The sequence below is a fragment of the Eschrichtius robustus genome, chromosome 3 (assembly GCF_028021215.1).
Source record: "Eschrichtius robustus isolate mEscRob2 chromosome 3, mEscRob2.pri, whole genome shotgun sequence".
Classification (NCBI taxonomy): domain Eukaryota; kingdom Metazoa; phylum Chordata; class Mammalia; order Artiodactyla; family Eschrichtiidae; genus Eschrichtius; species Eschrichtius robustus.
The window spans coordinates 75446313-75467089 of record NC_090826.1 but is presented as its reverse complement, the minus strand read 5'-3'; the positions used below and the strand labels follow the sequence as shown (position 1 = coordinate 75467089).

The window sequence follows — 20777 nt, the reverse complement described above, 5'->3', positions numbered from 1 at the left end:
ATAAATATGTTTAGTTGCACGGAGAGCCCCGACTGCAGCTTTGTAACCACTAACTGGTGAAACCTAGATCCAAACCTAGGCCCACCTGTCTCCAAAGCCTTTGCAATATAGCACATGCCTCTCAGCGCCATAAATGACCACAGTGCATGTTCTTAGATTATGTGGAACCCAACCCCAGTTCTTTGTTATCCCTCTTTGGGATTACTGATTATTTTCCAAAGTGAGAGTCAAGATCAGGATGAGTACATGCTCAAAATGGTCTTAACCTTTGGCCACATTTTGGACATAGACTCTAGAACAAAGGAAGCAAGGGATCATTTAAGGACTAGAAAATGTTAGAATCAACCTGAAGAATGTCCACACACATAAAGAAAATATGTAGAGCAGGGTGCTAAATACTTTTATCATCTCAGAGGTGACACGTCCAGTGATGGAATGGGTTTCATATGTGGCATTCTGCTTGAGGCAATTTTATGATAAGACTTGTAAACTTAGCTCTAGGGAAGTTTACTCTTAGGTAGCTCTAGGGAAGCTGAAGCTCTACTAGTTGGCAGAGCTGGGTGAGTGAAGTTTCAGCTGCTGTGAACTTGAGAAATTTAATTTGAGAGGCTGTACTGAAAAGTAGATCCAAAGTAATATGGTGGTCAAATTCTTAACAGATTATAAAGGCTACAATTTCCATAGTTATGATCTCATTTCAAATATGTACTATTTTGATTATTGATTAAGGGAATTATGTAAAATATAAAATGAGAGTTTTCTCTAAAAACTTGGAAAATAAATTTTAACCCTCAACTTAATGTTAATCCACTAAATTTATCCATTCTAGTTATGTTACATAATAATTTATATCTAACTTTATATACTCTTCAGAGAGAATAATGACATAATTAATTGAAATTTCTAGGTGATTCAGATACTTCATTTTAGCCAAAGTGCTTCACCTTTTCAACCAGACCTCTCACTGAAATTTATACGTACCAAAACTGTATGAATTCTCTGTGTATTCCCATATCCTCTACCTTGTATAGGTACTTTCTTCCTAGAAAGCCTTCATCTTTTCAACTCTAGTGAATACCTGATAGTTCACCATTGCATTCCCAGTTCCTAGAACAGCATCTGGTACATGGTAGACCTCCCTCAGTAAATATGTGTTGAGTGAGGAATAAGCAAACAAGCAAAGAGTTGAGTGAAGAACTCAAAAGATTGGCTTTACAGTCCTAACTCTGCATCTCCTTGAGCAACCCTGAGTAAGATACTTCTCAGGGCTTCAGTGCCCTCACCTGGAAGACAAAAAAAAGTAGATTAAGTTCTTTCTAACTCTAAAATAATATAATTCTATGGTGTAGTTAATTCATGAACTATTTAACTAACATTTAAGCAAAAGTTTTTCTGAGGAACGTGATCATATTTTCCAAAGTGATACTTCCTAATAAAGATTGAAAATGTAAGAGTCTGTACTGATCAGACTCTTGCATTTAGTCTAGCACCAGAGGAAGCATATGTTTTGTTAACAAGAGTAAGGCTAATTAAAATTTCCTATGTTAATTAGGAGAAAATCCATGGAGGAGGAGGGATTTTAAGAACCAATTAAGGAAGGGGAGAGCTAGAGTTAGCAAATGAAGTGCCTAGATATTATAGGCACTATAATATTTGAAAGAACATTTGGAGGTGAGTAAGGGACAAGAAAGAAGGTTTACTGAGTATCTACTTAGCTTTAGATTTCTATCCTGACACTTGTCCCAGTGAAATGTGATAGTTTGTTTGTTGACTGGCACTCCCACTAAACTGTGGGGTTTATTTCTATGAACTTCCATTACCTAGCAGACTATCTTTACATGGTAGACACTAAATAAATATTTGAGGAATTGATTGATTAATGAAGCTAGGCACTGTTCACATTTTCACATGCATTAATTCTAATGAAGTATATACTATATCTCTACTTTACAAGATAGGAATCTTAGGCTCTGAGAAATTGACTTAGCCCAAAGAAACCAAGCTACAGTTACAAAGCCTGGATTTGGACTCAGGTCTTTTTGGCTTCAAAGTTCATGCTTTTTCTACCAACTAGCCCATCATATAGATCATGAAGATAATCCCTGATAAGTATGTTATTCCCCTGCTAAAGGTGCTAGATTACCTTTGAAGTATAAAGTCTTATTACTAATATCAGTTTGGCAAATTACACTTTAGAAACATTTTCACCTGTTACATTTAATCTTTACAAGCTAGCTGATGAGTAGATAACCTTTCCATCATTATACTGATGAGGAAAACTGAGTACCCTTGAGGAGTCACAGCTTCTAAGGACCTGTGATAAGATTGGAACCCAAGCCTTCTGGATTTAAAAGTAATTGAGCTTACTAGTGAGGATAAGGAAAGCCTGAACAAATAGCACCTAGAACAAAAGCCTTGTAAGGCCCTCTTTAAAACATGTTTTAAAATGTGTAATTGGTCACTTTATTTATTTATTTATTTATTTATTTATTTCACCGCATCCCATACCTTTTGTGTCGTCAATAGACGGGATCATCTACCAGCGCATTTCTGACCCGTAGAGCTTTCTGAATGGAGGCATGTGTCTGCGCTACCCCACTCATGACTGGTGCCCCACGTCAAGCATGTGGAGCCCTCGTTTACACGTTTACATAAATTACATAAAAGTCCCAAAACAGGGCTTCCCTGGTGGCGCAGTGGTTGAGAATCTGCCTGCCAATGAGGGGACACGGGTTCGAGCCCTGGTCTGGGAAGATCCCACATGCCACGGAGCTAGGCCCGTGAGCCACAATTGCTGAGCCTGTGCGTCTGGAGCCTGTGCTCCGCAGCCAGAGAGGCGCGATAGTGAGAGGCCCGCGCACCGTGATGAAGAGTGGCCCCCACTTGCCGCAACTAGAGAGAGCCCTCACACAGAAACGAAGACCTAACACAGCCATAAATAAATAAATAAATAAATAAAAATTTTTTTTAAAAAGTCCCAAAACAAAGTGCAGCAAACCACTAATTCAGTTACTGTTATTTTTTCAATATGAAAACTAGAGAAATTAGGTAAGAAAAAAATTGAACTTTGACACAATCTGCTTCTAATGTGACGTGGACAGTCTGAGTTGCAAAAATTGTCACACAGGAGTATTTGGAGAAATTTTAAATAATACCTTTTACTTGTAAACAGAAGAGTTAAAAAACTCTCTGACCCCTGTACTTAGTTTGGTTTTATATGTTTTAGTTTGAATGTATGTATCTTTTTTCTCCTGTTCTGGGTCTTCATTAACAATCTGGTTTCCTTCTTCCTTTTCATTTGGATTTTAAAAGCTAGTTTGTTCACTTAATCTGTTCTCTTTCTGCTCTATTAAAATAAGTTTAGTACTTTTAAATTACTTATTTTAAAGGAATTTGATAAGTATGAATCTAAAACATGTAGTTTATAATACATTCAGGAACCTTACTGAATTCAGTTAATACCAAGGTGAGCCATACTTTATAAACGTTTAGCTATCGGATAACAGTAAACTGATTTATATTAAGGTTAAGTTTTTTAAACAGCAAGAGATTCAACTGTGTACGTTTGGAATCAGTTAGTTGCACTTTTAACCTAGAAATCTAAGTTAAGAAATAAATACAAACGACTGTTAGGAATATTGGTTAAGTGCTGCCTTTGGCAGACAAATATCAAAACTTGTAGAATTTTAGAGCTGGAGGGATCTTGATGCTCACCTCATCAGATGACCTTATTTTGTAGTGGAAAAAATTCTGTGGCCTAGGGATTGCTATTAGATTGTTAAATTTGGAGAATATTCAAATTTAGTTTAAGTATTTTATTAGGGGGTAGAAGGGGAGATGATCTAAGGGGTGCCAGGGATCAGGTGGGAAATAGAATGGTTTGTGACTCCTTTTTTTTTTTTTTTTTATTCTCTGTCTCCTTTTGAGTTATGGGAAGTTAAAAAATAAATCCTAATTTGCTAATGAAGTGCAGAGAAAGAAGTTCAAGAACTTGGCCCGTTTCTTTGAAAGTTAGTAACAGAGCCAAGATTAAAAGCATACCCTTGAGTATCAAGACAACTTTTATTTGTATGATGTCAAACACTGTAACACCTGTTTAGCCTACTGAGCTATGCTGCCCTTACAGTGCCCCCTGTGAAGCTGCCTGGGGCAGGGTCAGCTAGTGAGCCCGTGAGAGTAAGCAAGTGAAATAACAAGAGGAAATGTCTGAGAGGATCCCTAAGGGTAAAATAAAAGACAAATGTTGGTATCTTAATTCTTTCAAACCCAAGTAGTTTGTCTTGTGGTAGCAGAGCCCTTTTACTAATGGGAACACCAGAGTTACTGAAAATTTCAAAAAAAGATGAAGGTGCCCCTTAGGATTCAGTGACTTAATGACTTGCAAAGGAGCTAACACCTAAATGTTTTGGGCAATGCCAAGCTGGACTCTACACCTTGCCTCAAGATAATGGAAACAGGAGGATTCAAAGTAGTTGTAGCCTCTTGGAAGTAAATGTAATATAAAATAATATAAAATAATAAAAAAATGAAAGTTATACGGCAAGTTGTAAGGCTACGTTTAAAATGCAGAATGCATAAAAAGGCAAATAAGTGTTTCAGTGCTTACATAAGAAGTGCCGTTCTTTGTTACTGAAGAAGTTCAGTGACTTTGTCCTGAACTAAAGTTTCTGTAAGAATGCGTTGTTATTTTAGGTAAATACAACTGTAAAACTGTGTTCATGGCTTAAGTAAATGAGCTAACAGTTTCTGTGTTTTATCATTTAGCCCTCATAATAACTCTGAAATGATACTGTTGTTATCTCCACTTTCAAGCATGGAAACTAGGGACTAGAGAAGTTAAGTAACTTGTCCAGAATCGCAGACCAGTAAGTGATGGAGCCAGGACTTAAACTCGGTGTTAGACTCCAAACCCAAGCAACCACTAAAAGTTACTGCTTCCTTTAACTAAACCCCATGTCCACACAATGTTACCCCATCTGTGTTTAATAGCCTTTCTTTATAAAACAGTTTACATAATTTACTTCTTAATTACTGGCAAATATTAATGGTAGACTAAGAGTAACCACTCCTAGTAGAGAAATCAAAGAAATTCAGAATTTCATTTAAAAATTATCTAGTGAAGTCTGACCTGTTTTAAGTGACAGACTGGAAGGCTGAGGCCTTGAAGCTTATTGACACTCAACAGCAATATTGCTGTGATTAGAAGTTTACAACTTCTTCGGGTAAACACTAAATAAAATTCAGTGGTTCCCACTAAAACCACACAACATACCAGATTTTCATTGCATTTGAGTGAAATATTTTAAAGTAATTCATTATAAATTCTTACATAAATCTTTACATTCTAAATGCTTTGTACAGAGCCTGCATGGCACATAAAATAGGGACCAATTTTTTTAATAAAACAAGTGTAATTAATTATAGTTTTAAGATTGAAATAATGTATAACTTATTACATGGTAATTTTTAAGAATCTCTGAATGTTCCTCTGCTGGGATCATATTTTGTATTATATCAGCATTAATATTAGGTTCTGATTACCATGTGGCTTTTGAAGAATTTTTTTTTTTTAATTGTTTCAGCTTTGGAAATCTAGAGAAGCTTAACGAAGATTTAATATTTTAAAAAGAAATAAAATACCTAAAACATTAGGTATACACTGAAAATTATTTACGAAAAAAATGAAATGTGTTGATAGAAAACATTCCCTTATTTGGGAAGTGTCTCTTAATAGAAGCCTTATTATTCAGTTAAAATGCACAGAAGATAAGTTGCTACAAGTGTTTGTAGGATACCACTTGAAAAGTTCCTATTTTAAAATTCAAGTCTTGCTTTCTCCTAAGAAAAATTTAGTTATATCCACTTTATATTTTACTTTATAAGTTAATTTTATACTTTTGTATCTAATTCAGCCTCTCTCTCTTTTGTATAATCACTGCTAACTTTTTAAAAAACACTGCTTGTTTCAAAGGGAAATAATGTGTAAAACATGTGACGCACTTAATCCTTGAATGCTGGAAGAACCACTTTTAAAGTATTGTAAGCACATCTGTATTATATTACACAGGGAAAAGAATGTATGCACTCTGTGGCCTATGGGCACGAGGGTGGCTGGTTTAGGAAAACTGAATATTTTGCATTTCAAGTTTCTTTTCCACATAAAAAATATTCTATGATTCTAAAATGAAGAATTTAATTCCAGGAGTGGGGCATGTGGTCAGGCAAACAGGAGTAAAGTTTTGGTTTTACAGTCCTCTCACTTGTCACCCACTTCTTAAAAAGAAATCCATTTTTATAATGGGCTCGGCTTTGCATTTTGTTAAGCACTTCTGCTTTCCCTTATTGGAAAAATATTGCACAGGACAGACTTAGAACACAGAGAAATCACTATACCAAGAGTTCTTAGTAAGTGTGCTGCATGTCTGAGTCAGCTGCAAGGTATGGTGCAAATAATTTGTCACTAATTAAGAAATATCAAAGTTTGTATGATTTACTCTTAAAATTACAGCAGATTCAAATGTATCCCGATGGTAACCTCACTCTTGATCACTGACTGGTATTCCAGTGTCCTTTCTTGAGTGGAAGGGGAAAGGATGGAGTTCCAGCTGTCAGGCCTGGTATCCCTTGGGATGTATGTTTTGTATGTGAATATCATCTGTCATTGGTGGAGATGGAGAAAAAAAGTTGGAGAACTTCTGCACTACACTGGTGAAGGTGTTCTCTACTTTCTCCTCTTTGTCGTGACATGATAGTCACTTGCCAACACATTCCCTTTTGCAGCTCCTAGTGAGCTAGCTGAAATTCCACCCCTTTATTCCTACCTCAGAAAACAAGCAAGGGAGAATGCTAGAGGCATGCAACTTTAATCAACTAAAAAAAAAAAAAATTTTTTTTTTTTTAAGTAATGACTTGAGAATTTCATACTTTAAGGAGTATTACCATCTAATTACCTGTGACACATTTACTGGCTATGTCATGATACCATGACAAATGAACTCCATATTTCTTAAATTTTGTGCTTTTTACCTCATTCATAAATTCAAACCTGTTTTTCTTTTTTAATTTCAAAATAAAGGAAAGCCAAATTTAATTATATGGTAATATATATTTCCAGAAAGTATTTATAATTTAGAACTAAGTTTTTACGAAAGTATTTTGTAGCCATTTTACCACCATATATTACTAGGAACTATCATGGGATAGTTGTTTGGTTTTCTTTTAAGACTCAAACTAAATGTATTTGAGGAATTTGAATTTTTAGCTAGTCAATATTTTACCCAAGAAAAATTCATGACACATCAAATATAGATATTATATAAAAGTTAGCCTTTATCCCTTATTGATATGAAAATGAATGACTTGTTCTAGAGCTTTCCTAATGTCAAATTATTTCATACGCTTTTGATTTAGCTTTAGGACCTCTATAATAACAGCTCTTTTACCTGATTTTCTTGGTAAAGTTACTATATTATAAGGAAATAACTGTTGAATTAATGTCATCACCATTTAAAATTTTTTAATGTAAGGGGCTCTTATTTACAAGTGATTTCAAATAAAATGGTATTTTTTATTTTTGTTTTGCTTTTTTACTATAAGATATTATGAAATGGATCCTGACAAAAGTCTCCTTGACAATTTGAGGAACAAAGTGATCATTGAGTACCCAACATTACATGTGGTATTAAAAGAATACAGTAATGACATGGAAGTTCTTCAAGGTAAGTGTAAATTTGTTCCTATAATGCTTAAATAACTCTAGTGAACTGAAGCAATTACATTATTGTCTTTATATATTTTCCCACTGTACTTACACACTTAACTGAATTTACTCTGTAACTACAGATAATACTGTAAAGAACCATATGATTGAGCTGTTGCTTCTATTCTGTTTCAGAGCATGTAAGCTTTTATCAACTTAAAATAAATGAATCAGTTTGAATGTCTGGCTGTAAAAGGATATACTTTGCCTTTTGGGAGTTTTGTGTGTTTTTGTCTTTTTTTAAGGTAATAGTCTTCAAGTAACAGTCTGTCTGTGATCAGATAAATTTACTCCCTAATTAAAACTCTTTAGAGATTCCTAAAATGAGAGATTACAAAACATTTTTAGTATTCTACCTTAGAGAAAAGGGAAATGTTTCAAGGAACATTGTGTTTAAAATTTGGACTGCATTTAGAATAAGCTGGTGCCATTGCCTTGACCCTTTATCTCCTTTTCTTTTAAACCGACTGGTTTTACTTTCTCTGATTTTGTTTCCTTGGCTATATTCCTTGGCATTTTAGTGATTCCTTAAAAGTAGATACTTTCCCCTCTTTGGTGAGTAGTGGAATTGGGAGGATTTATTAAAACCAGAAATGGTATATGTAAAATGTTAGTGTATAAAGTGACTTACCCATATCTGCAGTTACTGATTAAGCTAATTATGTTTCAGTATGTAAATTCTAGAGGATGAATAAAATTTAAAAATTACTTCTCAAAAGAGAGAGAGCTTACTTACTTAACTCAAAACCATTAGATAGCACTTTCAGCTAAGAGTTATAGGTACAGGCCAAGTTTCATTGTAACAAACTCCAGAGGGCCATAGAATCCTTGGATTGGATTGAACTCTATTTTTTAAAATAATATCTTTTGAAATATGTGGTTCAGGTTTTATTGTTATACCATCATTATGGACTGTAATAGGCAGTAACCTTCGTTGTAAGGTCTTCTCTGTATGTGTGTATGATAACTTTTTTTCTTTGTGAAAGTTAATAGGAGAATTATTTTTTTTCCCTAAGTGGCCAAAATTTTGTCAGTGCCGCAATTTGAAACCAGATTTTTAATTGGCACACACACAGTTTCTAATAATCAATTATATGTCTCTAAATCTTTAGGTTAATTCTTTTTTTTTTTTTTAAACATTTTGAATCAATTGATTTTTTTTTTTGGCTGTGTTGGGTCTTCATTGCTGCGCACGGGCTTTCTCTAGTTGCGGTGAGCGGGGGCTACTCTTCATTGCGGTACGCGGGCTTCTCATTGTTGTGGCTTCTCTTGTTGCGGAGCACGGGCTCTAGGTGCACGGGCTTCAGTAGTTGTGGCACGTGGGCTCAGTAGTTGTGGCTCGCGGGCTCTAGAGCTCAGGCTCAGTAGTTGTGGTGCACAGGCTTAGTTGCTCCACGGCATGTGGGATCTTCCCGGGCCAGGGCTCCAACCTGTGTCCCTTGCATTGGCAGACAGATTCTTAACCACTGTGCCACCAGGGAAACCTAGGTTAATTCTTGACTTTATATTTTTTACAATTTGAGAACATCCATTTTTATTTTCTCAGATTAAGTTAGAAATTTCAGTTCTAAATGACCAATTTCACTTTTTTTTAAAGCTGTGTAAAACCTTACTTTTTCCTTAATATAATTCACATAGCTCTCTCTCTAAATGTTGGTTTCAGGGAAAGTTGTTTAGTAATGTGGGTTACTAGCCAGAGCAAACATTGTCTGTGTAAATAACCACAGCACACACAGTTCCTCTTTCACCTTGTTTAGGAATGCACATTGAAGTAAGGCTTCCTGTCATGAAGCAAAGAGAAAAGGCTACTTTTGTAGTGTACTTGGAACCTTATAAGGTAAAATTTGCTATTTTTTGGTGGGTATACGATGTTTGGCTTATTTACAGGAAGCTCAAGTGACTCGTGCTTTCAGTATAGAGGATCATTTAGACCTGCTGTGGCAAAGAACCAAAGAGGATCTAGCAGTATTTTAAGGACCATATCAGTGTTGTCACATAAATACACACACTTTAAAAGTAATGCCAGGCCTTCCTGTAGATGCTTTTCTTTGTGTAAGCACTTCAAGTTGTCTGTTTCTTTGTACATTCTCACAGCGCTGGATGTTCTGCAGGGTGGTCCTTTAATGCAGGGGGAGAGTTATATAAGAACAGGGCATTTTCTTTGGAAAGCCTTGAGATTCTTTCTCTCTCCAGAGGCAAAAATGTTGGATTTTGATCTTGAGTTCATAGCAAAGGTGTCTCTCTTCTAGTTTGGGAAAAATGTGTTTCTGGACTGGGATTCAGTTGTTTTTCATACTTGATGATTGTTATAATGTTTGTTATAAGTCTAGATTGCCATAGTTTATTTTTTCAAAAGTCTGCCTTTTTTGATGAGCAATAGACAAGTTTTGTTTGCTTGCTTTTTGCTTTTGACAGAATGAAAAGGGTTGACTGGAGAAGGTTAAGCAGTTAAGGTAGCCCACTAGGTGTAGAGTGTAGGGTGCTGCTCACCCACCTTGTGTCAATCCAGTGGGAAGTGCTCAGAATGGTGTTACTTGTCTCACAGGTCCTGTTTGCCAGAGTTAGCTGGTAGATTTAAATGACACAATAAAAGCATGCTACATTTCAGTCTAAGGAAAAAAGAATGGAGTTCCATCAAAAGAAGAAAACTGGGCAACTTCAGTAAGCAGCGAAAGGAAAATGTATTTCCCAAACTGCAGTGCCAAACAGCACAAAGCCCATTAACTTAAAAGTACCAGCAAAATATTTGTCTCTGTTATTCTAATATAACTCAAAATTAGAAAATATCTCTGTCTTTTGAGGAGTCCAACCCAAAAATGATTACTTGAATTAGTGAAAATACTAGCATAGCAGTTACTTATATATCAGTCTCTTCTTTTTTAACTTTTTTTGATTTTGGCCACGCCATGCGGCTTGTGGGATTTTAGTTCCCTGACCAGGGATCGAACCCGGGCCCTTGGCAGTGAGAGCATGGAGTCCTAACCACTGGACCACCAGGGAATTCCCACTTCAGTCTCTTCTTGGGCCAATAAATCCTTTCATCCATTCTTCCTCTCTCCTCCCTCACTCCTGCTTACCCCCTCTTTTTCTTCCTTTCTCTTTCAGTGTGTGTGTGTGTATGTATGTGGGGGGGGGGGCAGTGGGATGGGGATGGAGTTCAGGCACAAGAACACACATGTAAATGCTACAGTGCAATAGGTTCTATAATGGTTTCAGTGAAGAGAAAGCCAGAGGAGAAAACAACTAACTTGTAATATCATGGAGATACTTGAAAGACTCTGCTAGAGTTTATGAAATTCCCCAAGGATCAGGACCATATCTTGGATAGAACCTATTTCAGTACATTCCTCATAAAAAGGACTCAATGGACACCAATTTGGTTGCTGGTACAATCGTACATCTAGGTACCATCGGCATACCCCAGGGAACTTGGCAACTGGAATATGAGGCAAGATCCAAGTTTATGGTTCTAGCATCAGCTCTTATTAGCTGGGTCCTTGGCATTCGCTCTGCTTCTCTGAGCTCTATTTTCTTTATCTACACAATGGAGATAAAGGACTATAAGCCTCAAGCAAAATAATCTCTATTTTAACCTTAACAATTTTCAAAGTGTTTATGTGTTATTTCCTTTTAGCTCCACTACACAATGAAATAAGTGGAGCGGTTACTCTGCTTCCCATTTTGCAAATTGAAAAAAGAAAGCTAAAATTTGGAGTAACTTACAGTTATATTGATTCAGCATACATGCTACCCTGGGGGAGATAGATATAGGAAAGAAAGGTCCAGTGTCTATCCTCAAGGAATTCTCAGTTTAGTTTGTGAATCATAGTCTTGCTGTAGTCAAGGCAGCTCCTTTAAAGGAGTTTCATTTCTGCTCTGAGTCTTCTTTCCTGTGAAAAGAAGGAGATGGAGATTAGCTAGTCTTCTGTCAGCCCACATTCACTCAACATATACTGACCCTCAATTTTAAGTTTAAAAAAAATCATGGAAAAAATTTATTCCAACCACACTTGGCCAGCCTCTGTGATAATAGTGGTCTATTCAGTGGCAAAAGTATCGTATCCTACCCACACTGTGAAGTGACCATTCCCAAGTCTTCCACAGAGTCAGGAAGGATGTTACCTCACAGAATATAATTGCCACTTTCAGACATCATTTCTCTATTTATTGTGGCCAGAATTGTATATCCCAGCTGCCTGGGACATGACATGGTTTGTCTGTCCCCATGAGCAGTGCTGTTGGTATGCATCAGAAGGGAGGAGAGAAGAGGGGAAAACAGAACAGGCTAAACAGAAACAGCATAAACACTTGTCTGTATGTTTACTTATGTTTTTCAGTGGAAAGTGAATCTACTAAGAACATTGGCAATTAAAATTGAGCACTTCTTTTGGAGGAAGAACATGAAAATTCCCAGACAATTGCAGAGGACCTTGTTGGAAGATTTGGGGGTATTGTCGCTTGGTGGTTGGAGTTTTTTGTTTCTCTGAAAAGTAATTAAACAGTCTTGAAAAAAAATTTTTTAATGTATTTTCTAGCCTCTTGAATTGACTCGTAAGGCACAGGCTTTAATACGCTTCATTCTGTAGGCTGCAAATTTTTTTATTTGTTAGTTTGATGCAAGACCAAACCCAAGGATCACCTGTGTCAGCCACAAAGTTGGCGTTCTCTTTAGTGGAACCTCACTAAACAGAAAGGCCATGTGGCAGACCATCTAGCCACAGGAGGACTGGTCCATCATTTGCCTATTCTTGTCTTTGGGATTTATATGTAACTTAACCTCTTGAGACAACTGGATGAGTCTTTTATACTTGGGTAGCACCCAGTATGATGTCCTTTGTAAATGGTTGTCTAGATACTCTGAACTGCTATTTCTTATATTCATTTCAGAAAATCAGTGGCTCCACATTGTTTGAACCATCAGTGCTCATGAATTTGGCTTTACTTGTTCACACAGTGAGCTGTGTCTTACTATGAATTCTGTGCCTTTCGTCCCATTCCCACTCTACTCTTGTCATTACCACACAGGGTGTTGTGATGAGCAGTTTTACGCTGTGTTTTGAAACATCTAGCAATAACTGAAAAAAACACTTGGAACTCTTCAAAGTGTTACTGGAATGTATGTGTGTATTTATGTATATACATGTGTATACTTAATTTATAACTTACGGCAGCTCTGTATACATTATGATCTCACATATTAAAATTAAAGTTTCCTAGTTTTATTGGAATTTATACAGTTATGAAATTGCAGTATGACTATAAAAGATTATTACATCTGTATTGCATCTGTGCACTTAATGGTTAAAAAAAACAATGACAAAATTGGACGTTAGTGAAATTCATTTTTAGTTTACAATTAGAATCAGTTTTAGACCAAAAGGAAACCAGAGGTATTAAAGAGACTTGGAAAGATTAGAACTATGAAAAGATAATGAGAACATGAGCGGAGGAGAAACTTTTAGAACACAGATATATGTAACTTGGTGTACATATATATATATATATATATATATATGAGAAGAGCCTCTAAAGACAATAGTGGCACAAAGACCCTTGGTATAAAAGTGATAGTGGAAATGTGATTCATAGACAGTAAGGCATTGCCATTTGAGAAATATATATACTTCCTAAAGCAGCTTCAGGAATCTTCTCCTCATATAGCAAAAACTTTGTGTAGAATTATGTTTTGCACAGTATTACTGGAGAGACAATGAAATGGGAATTCAAAATTTAACAGTGAAGTTTGTCTTCTTGAGACAGGCAAGAAAGAGAATGAATTGAATCAAATGTGTCAGAATTGTTATTGGGAAAAGTGGGATAAAGTACACAAAAAGAACACGTGATCTGAATATCAGGGTGGAGAGGAATTTCCTGACAGTGAAATCTGTTATGATGTAGTCTCATTTCCAAGAAAAGTGTTGAGTTCCATCCCGTTTAGAATTTAAATTGAAAACTGGACAAAAATCAAAGGATTTATCCTGTACTTTCCCTCCCCCTACCCAGGTGGAAAAAGAAAGGGAAAAAACCCTACCTGATCTAATGCATCTTTACCATCCCTATTGTCTAGAATTCTATTAGACTTTAAATTATTATAGTCTATTCCTTAGGAAAGAATTTAACTAGCAGAGTTCCCTTAACATAACTATCAACCCATTTGATTAATATGCACATTTATTCCCACAGGATTTACAATAAACACGTGTTTTAGTGAATAACCATGTCAACTGCTTGGAGGGGGTGAATTGGAATAATTCACTGAGAGCCCTAGAAGTTTGTAGTATTACAACCCAATTTCTTTTTTAGAGGCCTTCACCATTTTGGATTCCTGACAAATTCTGATGAATAAACAAACTCCCTGACCCATGTTAAGTTCAACATCCTGCATTTTGTTCACGAACCACATTTTAATAGAAAAGTTCCACCTGGCCTTCTTTATTTTTTAAACAATGATTTCAAAGGGAAGGTAGGCCTTTCATAATTGCTAATTATTACGTATGGGATTAACAGCCGTACATTTACAGCAAACAAGACTTGTACCTGTTCATATTATAAATATGAATTAAAGAGAGTTACTATAATATTTAAGATTCCTAAGTGTAGTTGAGCCAATTTGTTTCTCTGTAGCAAGTGATGGGATTCAGGTTTCACAATGTATAGTAAAATGTTAAACACATAACTATGAGGCCAACAATTTCCTTTATACATTTTGTTTAATTTGGTTGGCATATACAGTGTGTTGTACTTGATTTCTTATCAGTCATTAAATATTAAGTAAAGATACCTACTCTGCTTTTATTTAATTGTAAATTACTGTCTTAAAATGTGTTGTTTATTTTCAGGTAGATATTATATACTTTTGATTATTAACCAATCATCTTTCAATTGCAAGTGTCAGAAACTCAAACTAGCGTCAGCATGAAGGGCAGTTTACTGGCTCCTACACAGGGAAACTCAGGCATGGCTGGGTCCAAAGAACCAAAGAAGCCATCTTTCCACCTCCCATACTTGACCCTGATTTTTTTTCCTGGATTGGTTTTCTCTTCCAGGCAGACTTTCTCTGTGGGGATGCCCTCTTTGAGGTGGGAAGCAGTGAGGTGAGGATGGTAGGTGACAGCTGTTGACAGTTTCAGCTTACATCATCATAACCAAAGCTTGGCAGCAAGTTATGTAAAATTTGGAGTAAGAACTTTTATTTTATCCAGATTGGATCACATTCCATTCCTGAGCTGATGTGGAGTTCCCGCAAAGGAAGGGAAAATTATCAGAAAAGGGAAAGGTGTAGGGAGCAGGTGACGAAAGGTTGTTCCTGAGAATACAAAAGTAACAAACAGATGTCCACTGCACACTTATTTGAATTTGAGTAGCAAGAGGTTTCTGAGTTGAAATAGCATAAGGAGTAAAATTCAAAATTAACCTGCAAACCTTCATTGGCTTTAACTAGAGATTTCAGTTCCTATTTGATGCCATTGCTGCTTTGAGTTGCCATTATGGGCTTTTTTTTTTTTTTTTTTTTAATGCTTCCCATTTGTGTTTGACATTATGTTGCTACTGGTTTGATCAGATGCACAGAGCACCAATCTGTTTCCATCATGGATTTGGAAATTTCCAGTTTCATGAACATTTGAGAAATACTGATTTTGAAACCAGAGTTGTACTGGAGGATAGTGCTTCAAAAAATGAAGACTATTTAAATAAAAATAGGCCCTTAAATAAACCTTTGGGGATCTGTACTTCATTACAAAGTATTTTCTTTCAACTTGGGTCAACTGGAAGCTATGTAAAGTATCTGTGCATATGTTCTTTAAAATGAACTAAAATGTAAACATTTTCCATATTGGAGTGTGGTGGGCTGCACTCATTTTGAACTTCATAACCAAATGCATCCTTTAGCCTTTGGTGAGCTACTACACAACTCTGCTGTTGCCGGTTTTATTTTCTTACTGAATAAAGTACCAAATGCTTACTCTTCATGACTTGGCCCCAAACTAATTTTGCAGCCATTTCTTTCTTTCATCTCCACCCTTTACTTCAGTATTGTAAAACAACAAGAAGGTTACCATATATACGTCCCAGCCTTTTTCCCCCTGAAGTGCCTTTCTCCTTGTTCATATTCTCCTTGTGAGCATATTCTCCCTCTCCTTTGAGACCCAGCTTGACCTGTAATTGCTGTGATCCTCCCATGTAGAACCCATAGTTATGTTCACACTGCATGTGTCTCCTGATTGGCTGATGCTAATACTATACTGATTGTTAAGTGTTTTTAATATCACACTATAATAAGAGTAATAAACAATGTGTATTAATAGCTTACTAAATACCAAGCACAATTCCGACAGTTGTGAATCAGCCCTATGTCTGACTTGTACTTCTAGGAAAACAGAATTAGTCCAGAAATCTCCCAGGTAGTCGATGCCCATCTCATCAGCCTTCTCTGAGATTAACTCACCCTCTGCCTCTGCACTTCCTGAGACAGCCTGCCACTTCCTCACCCACCTTCACCCCCTCTTTCATATTCCTTGCTTCGGCCAAGAGTTAAGGATTTGAGCCCACATGCATTTGTGAACAGGGGCTAGGTGGAAAATGGAACCGAGTCATGTTATTGCAAGCAGCATTATTGACAGGGTTTATGATAAATCCATTTTACAGATGAGAAAATCAAGTCACATAGTGGTTAAATCTTATCCTTAGGTAACACTGTTAAATGGTAAACGATGGACATTGGGTTTTCTTCCTTCTCTTAATTCCTGTCGGTACCTGGTATTATCTTTCTTCCTGTCTATATAATTATTGATAAAATTCTTCATTGTTTACTCGGTCTTGAAGTCCAAAACTGTGGGTGATAATTGCGTCACCGTATCAAGCACAGTTTCTGGCATAAAGTAAGCCCTCAATAAAGACTGGGTATTGAGATAAGGTGGGAGAAGTAGGGAAGCTCTCTAAGTTGAAAACAAATTTTTAAGGCTTTGTTATAGATTGATATCTCTCAATCTATAGCAAAGCCCCTGACTGATAGACTAATATTAATAGCTAAAAACATAGAATTTAGCATAAGCTAGGCACCATTCTCAGCACATTAAAACATTAATCACTGAATCCTCACAATCCTGTGAGGTAGGTACTGCTGAGTTTCATTGAATCCAAAATGTCATTAATTATAAGATGTGCCATTTTATGTAACACTAAGGATGAAAACAATGCTGCCAATTAAATTATGACAATGCTTTTTAAAAACTCAATTTAGAATGCTTATACTTATGTAAAGAGCTCTTTTGGCATTTTATTCCAACAACTCTCAGACTCCATCAATTGTAAGACACACCACTTTGTATACCACTAAGAACAAAAAACATGGCTTAATTAATTGTATGACACATCCTGACTTGAGATGTTAAAATATTGAAAAAATAGCTAGAATTGATGTAATGTGATATTGAGACAAACTTTTATGTCATTCTGTGCTTATACTTTAAACAAGTGAAATTCACTGGGTAAGGCATTCCTAAAACTTCACAGCCTGACCTTCATGACTCAGACCTCACGATGCAGCAATACTTAATGACGTGCTCCACCACTGTGCAATTTCCTTCAAAGTCGTTGACACCCATTCTGCAAGTTCTAATGCTGGTGTTTTCTTGATCAGAAGATGTTAATAGAAGGGTTTCGGTCAACAGTTATTAGGACGAATGGTCTGTGGAATGCGATATTGAAGGGTTGCTGATGTTGACTTGTGCCACCAGAATCAACCACCAAGTCCACACATGCACAAGCAATGAATGACAGGTACATCATGACTGTGGCCTGGCCACCAGCCTTTTTAAGGCCCTAAAGATATCAAGAATGTTAAAATGTGAGCTCTAGAGTCAATAAAATACAGTACCGTCATCCCCATTTTATGTGGGAAAGGAAATTAAGGTCCGAACCAGATGGGTCACATGTAAGTAACTAGGCAAGCCATGATTTAAACCACGGCAGGTGGGCTTCAGAGGTCACGTCCTTAACCATTAGGCTAATTGGCCTCCTAGGTGGGCTCTGCCCAGGTCACCAAGCCATCCTGAAGTCATACTATGTTTCATGATAATATAGAGAGAATATTACAGTTTACTGCCACTTAAAAATGGATAATTATTTTAATCGGCTACTTTAATGAATTTTTTGAAAAAGTAGGACAGTTTTTTCATGGTTTGTGAAACCGCTTTTCTTGGAGGTTTCTCTCTTTGTTGATGGACAGCAGGCTGTTTCTTCTAGCGTGTTTAGTTCTTCTCTTGAGTCTTTCAGCCATGATACTCACATATTTTGCTGATTTGGGTATAAAAACTTCAGTCACTTTGGTTACTTTGAAACCAGCTGTTAATGCTAGCACCAGTTTCTTTCAGTGGATTCCAACATAATAGCATCAAGTCTGTTTCATTGTCCATTATGAATTGTGCGCTGCTAAGTTGAACACTGCTCAAAGCTGTTACAGCAGACCTCAGGGAACATGACTGTCCAGGACTATATTGTGAAGGGGACCCACGTGGAAAGGACATAAGGACACAAAGATAGCTGTCAATGATTGTCGAGTTGACCTTACGTTGAGCTGCGGAAGGAACATGTGCTTGGTACAGTGGTGAATCCAACTGAGAGCTGCCGGGCATTACCTCTGGACAGGACAGGCTCAGGGGAGCTAGGACGATCATGGGAGAGGAAGTATAATCTCAGGAGGACCTGTTGGAAATCTTGGGAATGGCTTCAGAAGTGGAAATGGGATGGTTGGAGAAAATCCATGAAAAGACAAATGAAAGGCATTGTAAACAGTGAAATGTGAGTCTTAATTCTTAATTTCATGGAAGCAAGTGCTCTGAACTGTATAATCAAGGAGACGTAAACTAAGCCTCGTGATTTTTAAAAGGGAAATTTCCATCCCCCTCAGGTGTAGGTAATGCAGGGACTATCAAATAATGGTTTCACTTTATTTCAGAAAGGTTTTCCTTCTCCCAGGTTTCTGCTAAGCACTCTAGGTTATTTTTACTGTGAGGAGAGATTGTCACACATCACCTCTTGGTATCATGATTTCTTTTGGCTCCTTGAACAGTTGATTCTAGTTTAAGTCCATATGGTATGAATCTGTGGTGCAAAGACAGTCTTATTTTTCCTAGAGCTCTGTGGTCCTACTCTTGACTGCTCCTCTGTGTTCCTAAAGAAAAAGAGTAGAGTCTGATCTCTGTGTTTTGAAGTTCCAGTGGTTGGTTAACCAGATGCTGTGATGCTGTGCTTTGGAGCTTCCACCAACATAGAAGAGACAGCAACTTTTTCCATGCTCCTGACGGATTGGAAGGTGTTTTTTCAAATTACCTGCTTCAGATCTCTCCCTGGAAAGGTTGGTCAGTTGTTCAGCCAACACCCTTGGCCTATGCAGCAAGTGCAGCTTAGAAGCTTGTGAATAGTTTCTGCCGCATTTGGACCCTCACAAACAAAACTTCTGTGCATTGGAAATGGAAAACTTGAGGTGGCCAGGAAAGCCAAGTTGAGAGCAGGCATCCAGTCTTCCAGGTAATGAATTCATGCCACTCTGTAAGAAGGAAGCTACTGTTTGTGGCTGACCTGTGTGTGGACAGTCTAAGGGAGAGCATGATCCAGCTGTTCTTTCTCACTTTCCTAAATGCCAAGGAGACGAGTTGTGAGGTTCGGTTTGATTTTTTTTTTTCCTAAGCAATCAAATCCTCCTTTCCCCTACCAAACGTGTGTGCCCCTTAGGAGTGAGAAGGAAAGCAAGTTATTTCTTAGCCCATCAAAAAATACTTTATTTGAAATCCTGTAGCTTAGTCTACCCAAAAGTACTTTATAATATTTTGTAATCTCCTGTAGTCTTGTTTAGTATTTCTCCAAAGGGTAGTAATGAATCTCTAAAGCTTAGGCCAAGTGATGGTACAAATATAATTTATATTGAAGGGTATGGTAAAAATCTGCTGTTTGCTACTCAACATGCATCCCCCTTCTTGTAACCCTACTTGAGTTCCTTTGGGAAACTACCAGCTCCTTCCTGTTCACAGCCATCTGGTTTGGATGGGATTAAGCCCAACCCTAGCTCCTGGGTGGGTTTTCATCAGGCTCAACAGATCAGAGTATCCCACTCCTGTGATCTTGTGTTTGGATCAGAACTGTGCAGGTGACCTAAACTGGTACAATCTGAGGGACCTACAGAACAGGCAGATAGACTCTGTCCTGCTATAAAGATGTAAGGTTAAAAGCGGGTTAGCCTATTTTGCTACTGTAAGGGGAGCCTGCCTGAGACTGGTGACAACTCAGAGGAGGCTGATTGGGTTTAGATTAAGCCAAGCGCATCTATCCCTGTGGAGTGTTCAGTTATATTAGCCAATACGTTCCTTTTTTTTTTTTTTTTTTTTTCTTAATCAAGTTTGTGTAAGTTAGATTTTCTGTCAACTATGTCAGAATTTGATACCAGGAAATGAAGGGTGGCAAGGTACAGCCCCTGGATTATAAAATTGGATGAATCAAGATAGGAAACCCTCTGTATCCTAGGCTAGGGTGTTAGTAAGGATTAGATTGGTCGGTAAAAGGAAAAATAATCTTAACTGGCCCTTTAAGGACAGTTTCTGGAAGTTGCACACAGCACTTCTGTTGACATCCCATATGCAGAACTTGGCCATGTAGCCACACCTGCTTTCAAGGGAATGGGAAGAAGTCTTTATTCAGGTTGGCAATGTGCCTAATTAAAAATTGTGGCTCTTCTTACTAAGGAGGAGGATTAAATGGGTACTGGGACAAGTAACAGTCTTTAACACAGCTGGTCATTGGCAATTCTTATCTTGTGGTACTGTAACAGTGGGTTACTCCATTGGCTAATGTATATTGGGATCTTCAGCCCATATGTCTCCCTGGGCTGCAGCATTAAGGGACTTGGACAGAAAGTTTAGGTTTTAGGAACGTATTGGTTACAGGTTGAAGCCTTCGTAAATTTTTACAAGAAAGAGAGGTTTTCTTTGAAGCTTATGCCTCTAAAAACAAGAAGGAATGAAAT

At 37.1% G+C, this 20777-nt stretch overlaps 1 protein-coding gene across 1 annotated transcript in view; it reads left to right on the top strand.

The window, feature by feature from the left end:
* ZNHIT6 (zinc finger HIT-type containing 6) overlaps positions 1-15729 on the top strand; it is a 57830-nt gene extending 42101 nt beyond the window's left edge. The window contains exons 9-10 of the mRNA XM_068540227.1: positions 7597-7718; positions 12097-15729. Coding sequence (XP_068396328.1) covers positions 7597-7718; positions 12097-12131 — 157 coding nt within the window. The 3' untranslated portion in view covers positions 12132-15729. The remainder of the gene's footprint in view (positions 1-7596; positions 7719-12096) is intronic.
* Positions 15730-20777: the final 5048 nt, after the last annotated feature.